This window comes from Lucilia cuprina, chromosome 4 (genome assembly GCF_022045245.1).
Source record: "Lucilia cuprina isolate Lc7/37 chromosome 4, ASM2204524v1, whole genome shotgun sequence".
NCBI classification, from domain to species: domain Eukaryota; kingdom Metazoa; phylum Arthropoda; class Insecta; order Diptera; family Calliphoridae; genus Lucilia; species Lucilia cuprina.
In genome coordinates, this window is record NC_060952.1 from 48,230,320 (window position 1) to 48,242,362 (window position 12,043).

At 29.9% G+C, this 12,043-nt stretch overlaps 1 protein-coding gene across 1 annotated transcript; it reads left to right on the plus strand.

Annotated features, from left to right (window-relative positions):
* Positions 1–468: 468 nt before the first annotated feature.
* On the plus strand, positions 469–7,304 carry LOC111684051 (methanethiol oxidase). The gene is made up of 6 exons (XM_023446171.2): positions 469–625; positions 766–929; positions 1,013–1,482; positions 6,264–6,756; positions 6,818–6,943; positions 7,004–7,304. The coding sequence occupies exons 1-6, from the start codon at positions 613–615 to the stop codon at positions 7,190–7,192; spliced, it is 1,455 nt and encodes a 484-aa protein (XP_023301939.2). The 5' UTR covers positions 469–612; the 3' UTR covers positions 7,193–7,304.
* The last annotated feature ends 4,739 nt before the right edge of the window (positions 7,305–12,043 follow it).

Consider the following 12,043-nt stretch of genomic DNA (forward strand, 5'->3'; position numbering starts at 1 on the left):
ACGTAGCATATTACCTATTCCAGACATACAGAAATACGCTGTGAAAATTTTAAGCAAATCGGTTCAGCCGTTTAGTGGTCTATAGCGTTCAAACATACAAACGTTCAAACAAAGAAACATATAAACATACAAACACACATTCATTTTTATATACTTATATATATAGATAGATTGCAAACATAATAATGAACACATCAATTCTTGTCTAATGTTGGTAGTGTGCAAAACATAAATTTGCCACACGTTTAATACAGGTTATAGCTCATGAAGATTGTTAAAAACAATCACACATATGTACATGAGCTGTGAAATTGTTCGAGATATCGTCGTGTTCTTGTGGAAATTTTCTTATTACCATATTTATTATGAGTATACTTTTTAGTGAGTATACAAATGCTTAACCCAAGCTCTTAAAATTGATCTTGCTTCATCACAAATATATATAAACATATATACAATTGTAAAAACTTTCGTGATAAGTAAGAGAGGGGATTGATTGCACACTAAATGATACGTTAGGAATTAACAAAATTTTCGAGTGATTTCTTATTTAGTTTTATTTTATTCGTGCTGCCGTCTAGACGTGTCGTGTCTGTTGTTAAAATAATTAAAATGAGTGTAAAAGGTAAATTCGTAAAATTGTATGCAGTAGAAATACTTATTGTATTAAAACTAATTGTTTAAATATTTATTTTGGAATTAATCATTGATCGTGATAATAATTTATTTTGAATTTATTTAAGTACAAGTGTTATTTTCTTCCAGAATGTTGTCATGGCCCTGGTTATGCCACTCCATTAGATGCCATGAAAACTGGTCCTAGAGAAAAATTATTGTACACTATAACTGTACAACCCAATTTGGACGAACCTCATGGCGACTATCTATCAACTGTAGATGTGGATCCAGAGAGTCCAACATATTGTCAAGTATGTTTTTGAGCAATTAATTGAAATTGTTGTTGATATACTAACCGAGAAAAACATTATGTATATATTTAATTTTATTATAGGTTATTCATCGCACATTTACCAATCGCAAAGGCGAGGAAATTCATCACACGGGTTGGAATGCCTGTTCAAGTTGTTACTATTTGGACAAAGATGCCAAACGTATTCCTAAGAGAGATAAATTGATAATGCCTGCAGTTAATTCCGATAATATATATGTAATGGATGTTGTGACCAATCCTCGTAAGCCCGAAATTATTAAAGTAGTCGATGGAGATGTCCTCAAGAGCCACAATGTCACAGCCCCTCACACCACTCACTGTTTGGCTGATGGCAACATAATGATTTCCACAATGGGCGATGCCGAGGGAAATGCCAAAGGTGACTTCATACTTTTTGATTCAGAATTTAATTGTTTGGGTACCTGGATTAAAGGGGACAAAAAACCTCTTTGTGGTTATGATTTTTGGTATCAGCCATATTTTGATGTTATGGTATCCTCAGAATGGGCAGCACCTAAAAAATTCAGAAGGTAAATATATACATAAAAACCTTTATTCACAGTTTCTACGTTCCGTTTCGTGATGGATAAGGTGATTTGCGCTTTTCATACAAAAATATAACGGCAACGATTATCCAAAAACGAATCTGCAGATTTATCACGGAACGGAAGGTGTATACGAAAGTCGAAAATTTTTACATAGTACTTTCAAAAGTTGTACCACAGGCCGAGTGATCGTGTTATTCACGATTTATTTGCATTAAATCTATAATCATTTATATATCTATAATCTAATCCATTTGATTATATAAGATGTCTTGGGTGTTTTTGTTTGTATTTAAGCAAAAGGACAAGTATGAGTGTTTTATTCGACTATGCCGAGTCATGATTTATATACCGCCATCAAATTGTATACAGTCAATAGAATGGTCTTCTATAAACATTTTGGCTTGTAATTAATTATTTATAAGATGCATAGTAAAAAAATGCAATTTAATTATAAATCTTATTTAATTATTTTGGTTTAAAATATGTCTTGCATAAAAATGTGTCAGTACACAATTATTATACAAAACGTGTCTTCAGAAAAATTATTTTAATACCACACCTTTATGTACATAATTATTTTAGTTTGTATTATTACTGTCACAATCACAGACACGTCGACTTCAAAGCCAGCTGTGTGTGGGGTCAGTCCCAAACTCTCAATTAAACCTATCAGTTATGCTTACCCCTAGCCAAGACTACCCTGATTACCAACCATTTTAATATGGACTTGTTCTACGAGAAAGTCAGTTGACTCTACATATCCTACAAAAAGACAGACTAAAGGTAAATGAATGTAGTCAATGGATAACAATGTCCAATTGGATTCTATTTACTAGTCTACTATATAACTAGGACATTGACATGTAGTAGGAGTGGATCAAGTGTTCACAATTAGCCTAAAGTCTAAAGGACAGCTAGTACCGTAGTTTTAAATACCCGGTTTGACGAAGTTTATTTGATTTGAGTGGGTGATACTTTGTCGATCTGCTGGGAAGATTTTTTTGCTTCCCGAACAATACATTAATTTCCACTAACGTCTTATGAAATAGTTAGTTAGTTTGCATACATATAATTTAAAGTGTCTATCATACACTTAAAATTAGCAAAAAGGTTTATTACCATGCATTGACTGCTTTTGATATGCTATCGACTTTTTGTCATCTATGGAGTGACGATTGACTTCCTTGTAAGACAAGCAAACGTAAAGTAGTTTATAAAAAGTTAGTTGGTGATTCGAGTAAATTGAAAACAATTAAAGCTATAATTAGCCAAGTTCGACAATATGCCTTTTATGCCTGCTACAATCGGCAAACTTTAAAGTGAATAACAAATTTTAAAGTGAATAACATGGTTTACCCCCAATAATAGGTCAAATTCTTTGATCGGAAGTGAAACTGGTTAAATATAAATTTAACCAAACAGACAAATATATACAATAACATGGTTTACCCCCAATAATAGGCCAAATTCTTTGATCGGAAGTGAAACTGGTTAAATATAAATTTAACCAAACAGACAAATATATACAATGCAACTATAATTTTCAATATAGTAATGATCTAAATATTACCATGAAAGTTATTTAAAAACATTTGATTTAAAAGAAAAAATCATAAAGGTTTGTTTGGAAATCGGTTAATCTTATCATCGAAAATATACATTTTATTTCGTCTTATCTAATTTGGAAAGAAAAAACATGATTGACATACAAACTTTAAAATTAATTTTCAATGAACAATTTGTGTTTTGTTAGATATTTGTTAAATTTCATAGAATGTCTGTTTGTATGTTTGACAGTCTGGCCGTTTAGACAGCTAAACGGCAAACCTAATTTAACATCCATATAAACATCATTTAACATCTCTATAAACATTTTGGGTAATAAATTGGCGGACTATCAGTGGGGGAAAAGGACGGACCCTCATCAGGGGAGAAAGAATCCCCATATAAATTAAATACAAAAATATTTATCTGGGAAAATATTAGAGCTATATTCTTCAAAGTTTGCACGAATACCTTTAACGTCCATCTAAACATTTCATTTCATTGAAACCTCTGATATGAATTAAATACAAAAATTTGTATATATGAAAATCTATTAGAGCTAGAATTTAGCATGAAGAACATAAATCTGAACATTTAGAGATTAACAGGCGGACTTTCAATAAATAAATTAAATACTCAATTTCGTATGTCTTGTAAACTGTTAGATTATTCAATTTTTTATATGTAGATAGACATCCCCAATATGTAAAAAATATATATTTGGAAAACTAATTTAGTTAAAATCTTTAAAATCGTAGAGCTTTTTATTAACATTGCTTTTAGGGTTGCAAAGAAGACTAGGTATAGCTAGTATTATATATAAAATCAAGTTATGTGGTTTAATATAATAAGAAACGAATTTAAGAAGCCAAAACAATTATTTTTTTATAAATAAATGCTTAATCATGCTCTAAAGTGTAAAAACTTGTTTAATCTACTCAAGAGCCGCACAATTTCTTATCAATAAAAAGCACAACAATTGTTTTGATTGTTTTTTTGCCTATATCATGATTTTAAGGGCATCATAAACTTGTTACTCCCAAACATATGTATGTATGTATTAAAAACAAACAATTTGATAATAATAATCTACAAATATAACTTAGTATTTAAAAAAATATTTTTTTAAATAGTATGTGTTTATGTACGAAGATGTTAAAAAACTATTGACTAAACTTTCCTGCAGTATTTCTTTAGTTTTACGTGTAGCAAAGACACATTTTTTTCTGATTTAATCTCAGCAAAATCTTTGCTTACCTGGTAAGGAGGCAAGTAATATTGGAGAAAAGTAGAAGTAGTTATTTTTTGGGTGAATGACTACTTATTTTTTTGACTATGACCAATAAATTAGTGGTTACAAATGTGTTTACTCCATATTTTAAATATATTTTTTACACATTTTATATTAAAAAATTGTATCTCTGTGAAGAAATAAACAATTTTATTTGATACCCTATGCAACTTTAGTGGTTTGTGCTAATGTTTGTAACATACAAAAATAGTTATCCTAAACCTTAAAGTATTCCAATCGTCTCAGAATCGTTTTCTGAGTCGATTATGCTATGGATGAAATTTAGCACACACGCTATTTTGGCCTAAGGACGAATCCTATTAAAAAATGTTAGAATCGGTCCATTATTTCGCCTAGCCCACATACAACCGTATCATCCAAACAATGCCGTTGGGCTCATAATTAAGTTTAATGTTCTATTAAGTCATCAAAAGTCAAAACTTATCATCTCTTTTACAACGATTGGCTGTTTTACAGTTATTTTTTATGTTCACTAATCTATCCTCTTAATTAATGCGCCATTAAAAAAAGTTATTTTATCATTCAATCTGGAATGGTTTCTAAAATTTTTATTTCACATGTTTTATTCACATAAATATTAATTTATTTTAATAAAGTATTGGTTAGAAATTTTTCCTTCTGTGTGAAAAATAAACAAATTCGTTGTAAACCTACTTAAGGTGTGTAGGGTATAACTATTATATTTGTCAATGGTTTATTGAAGGCATTTTAAGCTATTTGACGTTTATGAATACAATTTTCGTGAATTTTGTCTAAAATTGGTTAGTAAACATAAAATACGTTTCTATGAATACATATACAACATTAAAACAAGTAAGAAGTTATTTTAGGGCGAAGGCAACCATATAATACCCTACACCTGTATTCGAATAAAATGTGATTTAGTTTTAATAATAAAGCATTTAAGTTGAATTGAACCTACCTTGCCTTAGATATACTAAAGCCATTTATAGTTTAATAAAACTCTGGATGTTTAAGGAAAATTTTGATGGGGGCTTTTTAGAGGGGTTAGGGTCAAATGAGGCCCTAGAATTATAAAGTTCATCAGGGTCATCAAGACTAGTATAGAACTTGGTTTTGCAGGTTTTTGTCGAGATACAAGTATATTAAACATAATTATAAACTTAAAAGTCCTATATGGCGGGTTAAGTTCAATGGGGCCTGGGTGAAATAATGGACCGATTAACTATTTTCAGTAAGCTTCGTCTACAGTACGATAAAATATCATGTGCCAAATTTCATTGAGTTATCTCCAAAACTGCGGCCTGTAGTTTGATTACAAGGTTTACAAGCTTTATTCGGGGGTTCAGTTGTTTGGGCCTAGGTGAAATAATGGCTTCATCTACGGTATAATAGAAGATCATATGCCAAATTTCATTGAATTATCTTCAAAATTTCGACCTGTAGTTTGATTACAAGGTTTACATGGACGGACGGGCATAGCTATATCGACTCAGAAAATGATTCTGAGTCGATTGGTATACTTTAAGGTGGGTATAGGGCTAATATTATTGTGCGTTAAAAACATAAGGACAAACCCAAAATACCCTCCCACTAAAGTGGTGTATTGTATAAAAATAACCAATATCAAAACATAGTTTTAAAGTTCTGTTGGAGAATGAATAAATATTAATAATAGATACACAACAAATTAATATTGGTCATTATAAAAATATTCCAAAAATAATGTGATAATGGATAATGTATTTTTAAAGTACATACTATGTTCATATCTATATATACTTATTTGCTTAAATTTATTAAAATTCGAGACATGATAATTTCAGCGAAACCATGACTATAATTTCAAGAGCTTTTTTATTTGAATTGCAAAGTTTGTTTACTTTGTTCCATTTTAAGTCAGATATGTTTGTATATTCATTTAAGTTTATTTGTTTAATTTTAGGGGTTGGAGAGACGAAGACATTAATGATCTTACTGAATATGGATGTCGCATAAATTTCTTTAAATGGTCAACACGTACCTTATATCAAACAATTGATTTGGGACTTGAGGGTTTTACTCCATTGGAAATACGTTTTATGCACGATCCCCTGAGACCTGAGGGTTTAGTCGGTTGTGCACTCAATGCTAATGTTTTCTATTTCAAAAAGAAGGAAGATTCTGATGAATTTGATTGCAAAAAAGTCATTGACATTCCGTCCAAATTGGTAAAATTCGGCGACAATGAACCTCAAGAAGTTGGTGGCATGATTTCAGATATTGTGTTATCTCTCGATGATCGTTACTTGTATCTTAATCTCTGGCGTCATGGTGATGTTCGTCAATATGATATTACTGATCCTGAAAATCCAAAACTGACAGGTCAAGTATTTTTGGGTGGTCCAGTATGCAAAGATTTAGATGACGTTAAAGTAATAGAGGACAGAGAGATGGATGTAAGATGACTTTTTAATATTTATGAATATGTATAAATATTTAATGTTACATTATATGTAGGAACGCCCAGAGCCAGTGTATCTGAAAGGAAAGCGCCTGGAAGGTGGACCTCAAATGATGCAATTGTCCCTGGATGGTAAACGATTATACGTTTCAACATCTCTATTCTCTCGATGGGATAAAATGGTAACTTCTTAATAAAAGCTTAAATTTAAAAACTTTTAATTTACAATATACTTGTTTCAGTTTTATCCAAAAATGATTGAAAAGGGTGGTCATATTTGCATGATCGATATTGATATCGAGAATGGTGGAATGAAATTAAATGAAGATTTCTTTGTTGATTTTGGTAAGGAACCGTATGGACCAGCATTACCTCATGAAATGCGTTATCCTGGTGGTGATTGTACATCTGATATCTGGTTAGCAAGATAAATACTATGTAGTAATGGAACATTTTTATACTTTTTTATAAGATCAACTATAGAAATTAATATATGTATGTTTAAATTTGTAAATAAATATTATTCGCATTTTTTATTATTAATTAGTTGCAGGTTTAATCCACATAAAATTTCAAAATTTCAAAAATTTTCGAACAGGTTTTGTAGGTTTCTAATTTTCATGATATTTGGTAAACACATAAAAATATTTTTTGATAAATTCAATGTTAAAATGATAGAATAATAATAAAATAAGTTGTAACGCAATAGATTCTCTTACTGGCAACATTTTGAACATATACAAAGTCCAAGGAAACTGCGCAAATCATATATATATATATTATATATATATATATATATATATTATATATATATATATATATATATATATATATATATATATATATATATATATATATATTATATATATATATATATATATTTATATATATATATATATATATATATAAAATCAAATCAGTATTTAAAAATTCTAGCCACAATAGTTTAGAGATGCCAAGCAAATTATTGTTGATTTACCTAACATTTTTTAAGATATAAGAAATTTTATATTTAATTCATATATGTGGTGCCAAGACCCCATTGTTTTTTAGCAGTTACTAAACACAATTCAGTCTCATTTGAGCTGTCATAGAAGAAGTTTGGGTCGTCGTTCGTTGCTTCTTGCAATGAAAATGAACGAAAGTATATTAATGAAGGAATGGATAATACTAATTATTGTTGTACTTTTTAGTTTCTACACCAGTTTTTAGAATTATTAATTTTTTAAAATGTTGTTTTTTTCAACATAATTTCAAATTATAATAATTAACCAAAATGCAATGTAATTTTTTTAATCTTTACCTTTAATATGTATATGTTTAATTACAAATATAGTTAAAAAGCTCAAATTTGTGTTTTTATATAGGTTCATATATTTTAATATTTAAAATAAATATGAGCAAAACAGGGTTCATATTTAAACTAAAATATATTAGTTTTGTGTTACAATAATATTATTTCTGAATTTCAATTCTGCATATATGCATTTTTGTGGAGATGAGAGTTCAATGATTTCTCATTTCTTGTTTTTACGCTCTTTCACTTATACAAGTGCAAAATGTAGTAGTATATGTCTGCCGATCCTGGATCTAGTTCTATATTTTCTAGATAACCAATATTTTGTATTTTATTCATATGGGAGATATCAAGCCCCCATTAAAATTTCGCTCTTTATGCTCTAAATGTTGAGATGATTCGAAATTCTTCAAGTAAAATTTAAAGATTCTAGCTCTAATAGTTTCTCAGATAAGTATACGAATTTTTCTATTTTATTCATATTGGGGCTCCAAGCCCCCCAGATAAAATTCCACTCTTTTTTCTTAAACATTTTCAGATGAATATTAAAGTTCTTCGTGTTAAATTTTAAGAATTTAGTTGTATTAGTTAATTAATATGGAAGGTGCCGCTCCCTCATGGGTTCTCCGCCAATTCAATACCCAAAATGTTTACATGGATGTTTAAATTACCCATGCAAAATTGTAAGATTCTAACTGTAATAAAAGTGTTTTTGTATTTAATTTATATGGGAGGTGCCATGCCCCCTAACGTTAGTCCTCCCACATCATATCCTTAATAATCATATAGACACTAACGTGGTTATGACAAAATTTGAGGAATCTAACTGTTATATTACGCCAAGTAAAACGAATTTTTATATTTAATATGGGAGGTGCCGCTCCCTCATGGGTAGACCGCCAATTTATTACCCAAAATGTTTACGTGGATGTTAAAGTTATTCGTGCTTAATTTTAAGATTCTAACTGTAATACTTACTAAGATAAACACTTTTTTGTTTTTAATTTATATGGGAGGTTCCACGCCCCCTAACGCTAGTACGCCCACTTTTTATACCAATTAATCATATTGACAAAATTGGAGGACTCTAACTGTTATATTATTTACAGATAACATTTTTTTTATTTAATTAATATGGGAGGTACCGCTCTCGTCATGGGTAGTCCACCAATTTATTACATAAAATGTTTACATGAATGTTAAAGTTATTCGTGCAAATTTTAAGATTCTAACTGTAATAGTTGCAAAGATAAACGAATTTTAGCATTTAATTTATATGGGAGTTGCCACGCCCCTAACGCCAGTCTGCCCATGTTTTATCCTAAGATAGATAGATAGATAGATTCATTTATTAAATATTTTAAACAATACATTAAAAATTATCAAAATGTCAACTTCTACACTCTTAATTTCAAAAAGAAGTCATGGCTTAAAAGTACCAATGTTAACGTGAAAGATTTTACGAAGGGCATTTAAAGGAAAATTGAGAAAAGCCCAGGGTAAAAAGTCTCTATGTAAATGTTGACTAAAAAAAGGAGAATTTTAGATCAGAGCGGCACAACTTTACTATAGTTGCGATCAATATTAAGTATTTCCATCCATTGCTTAAATTTTACAATCAATAAATATTTTTTTTAAATTCTCTTCTGAAAAAATTCTATAGACTTAATTTGTTATATTGTTTTATTAAAAACGTGTTAAATGTTAACAATATTGTGAATAAAATTAATAAATATAATAAAAATGACATCTAGCCCCCATATAACCGTACCCCTCGAATAAGGTTTTTGGACTCATAATTAGGTTAATTGTTCTATTATACATATTAAAAAAATCGGCAAAACATAGTCTTATAGAAGTTTAAATAATTTGTTAATGATCGGGCCTTATTTGACTTTAGCTCCATACAAACTCCCTTTCAGAAAAAGACTTGAAGTTCAAAATTTAACTCTTTCACGTTTACAGGACACAGGTGTCCCAAGCTTTTTTACATTTTCCTCAATATAGAGCGTAATTTTAAGTTTATAGCTACAGTAAAAGGTTATTTCTTAAGAAAAGCAAGTTAGTTTTAAGAATTTGATGTCACTACATGATAAAAAGGATAATATCCTGCGATATACTTCGAAACAGTTATACGTCAAAATAAAGTGTGTGTAGAATTCATAACCATAAAAAGTCTAGCGGTTTAGTTTTGTGCGTGAAAGGGATAAAGCAAAAAATTATAGTCGGACGAGGCCGACCATATACTTCTCTACACTTATTACAAAAATAAAATGTGATTTAGTTTTCATATTTAAAAATTTAAGTTGTGCGTTACAAACAACAGCAGAAATTAAAAGTGGTAGATTTTTTTAAAATTTTTTTTTAGCATTGCTATACGCACAATTGGGATGAACGACGAATTTTCGTCGTCAGATGAAGAACACGCTAAAATATATGAAAATGCGCACAATCAGTGCGTATGACGAAATTCGTCGTATGCGCAAAACTTTATTGTGTTTCATTGTTTGTCCAGTTTCAGGCTAAAACATTTAATTTGTTCAGCTAAATATAAATTCTTTAGTGCACTGCAATAACTTGGCAATAATTTTTGTGCAATAGTGATTGATAGCGAATTTAAATGTTGAGAGAGAAAAAGAAATTAAAGAGCGTAAAAACAACCACCAAACATTTAATACTTTCCAATACACTTCGGATAATTCAAATAAGGGCAATATGATAAGAATATAAAATTACATTGTAGACTTAAACATTCCGGCCCCCTTGCGGTTACGCAAAAACTCAAAAGGGTGAACCGGAAGTTTAAATATTTCATTTACAAATACAATTTTAAATATATAAAGTGAATTCTACGGCAACTAGAATTATGAAAAATTAAAATTTCAAAAATTTGCACACAAAATTTGTGTATAATAATAAGAATAATAATAATAAAAATAATAATAATAATAACTACAGTATAGGCAAGTATGAGTTCAATTCATTATACCCTACACCACTATAGTGGGGAGGGTATTATACGTTTGTGCTGATGTTTGTAACATACAAAAATATTGGTCCAATACCCACCTTAAAGTATACCGATCGACTCAGAATCATTTTCTGAGTCGATTAAGACATGTCCGTCCGGCTGGCTGGCTGGCCATGTAAACCTTGTGCGCAAGGTACAGGTCGTAATTTTCAAGATAATTTGATGAAATTTGGACCAAGCACAGGGACGAAGCCTATTGAAAATGGTTGAAATCGGTTCATTATTTCACCTAGCCCCCATACAACCGTACCTCCCGATTTGAACTTTTTATGCCATAATTACTTCAAATATTCTATTATCTCTCTAAAAATTGGCATAAATAAGTTTTACATAAGTATTTATGACACTGCAGATTTTCGTAAGGATCGGCCCTTATTTGACCCTTGCCCCCATACAAACCCCCCTTCAAAAAATGTCTTAATCGTCTAAAATTGACTTGTAACCATTTGTATCGTAATGAAACTCAACAAAACTAACAAATTTACCGAGGATCGGCCCGATTTGACCCATATAAAACCTCATTTAGAAATTTTAGTTTTTTTTATCAATAAATTGCTTAAATATTTTGGAAAAATATTCAACATAAAAGTTTTAAAATAACAAATTCATTTTCTGAAGTGGAACTATTTTAAATTTCGTCGTTAAACTGGTATTATGAAGACAGTTATGAGCGTTAAAGTAATTTTCTGTACGGGATCTTATATGAGACGTATGATCAATTATGGACCAATTCTCATAAAATCTGACAAAGATATTTAAGTTCCTTTAAACCTTGATTATGTTGAATTTTGTTGCTTTATTGCAGTACATTATGAGCTTTAAAGTCATTTTCAGTGGAGACTTTTTATGAGGGATAGAGTCAATTATATACCGATCTTCATAAATTTTGACAAATACATTTCCAATAAAACTTATCGCTATAGATGCTTTTTAATCAAACTGGGTCAATTAAAT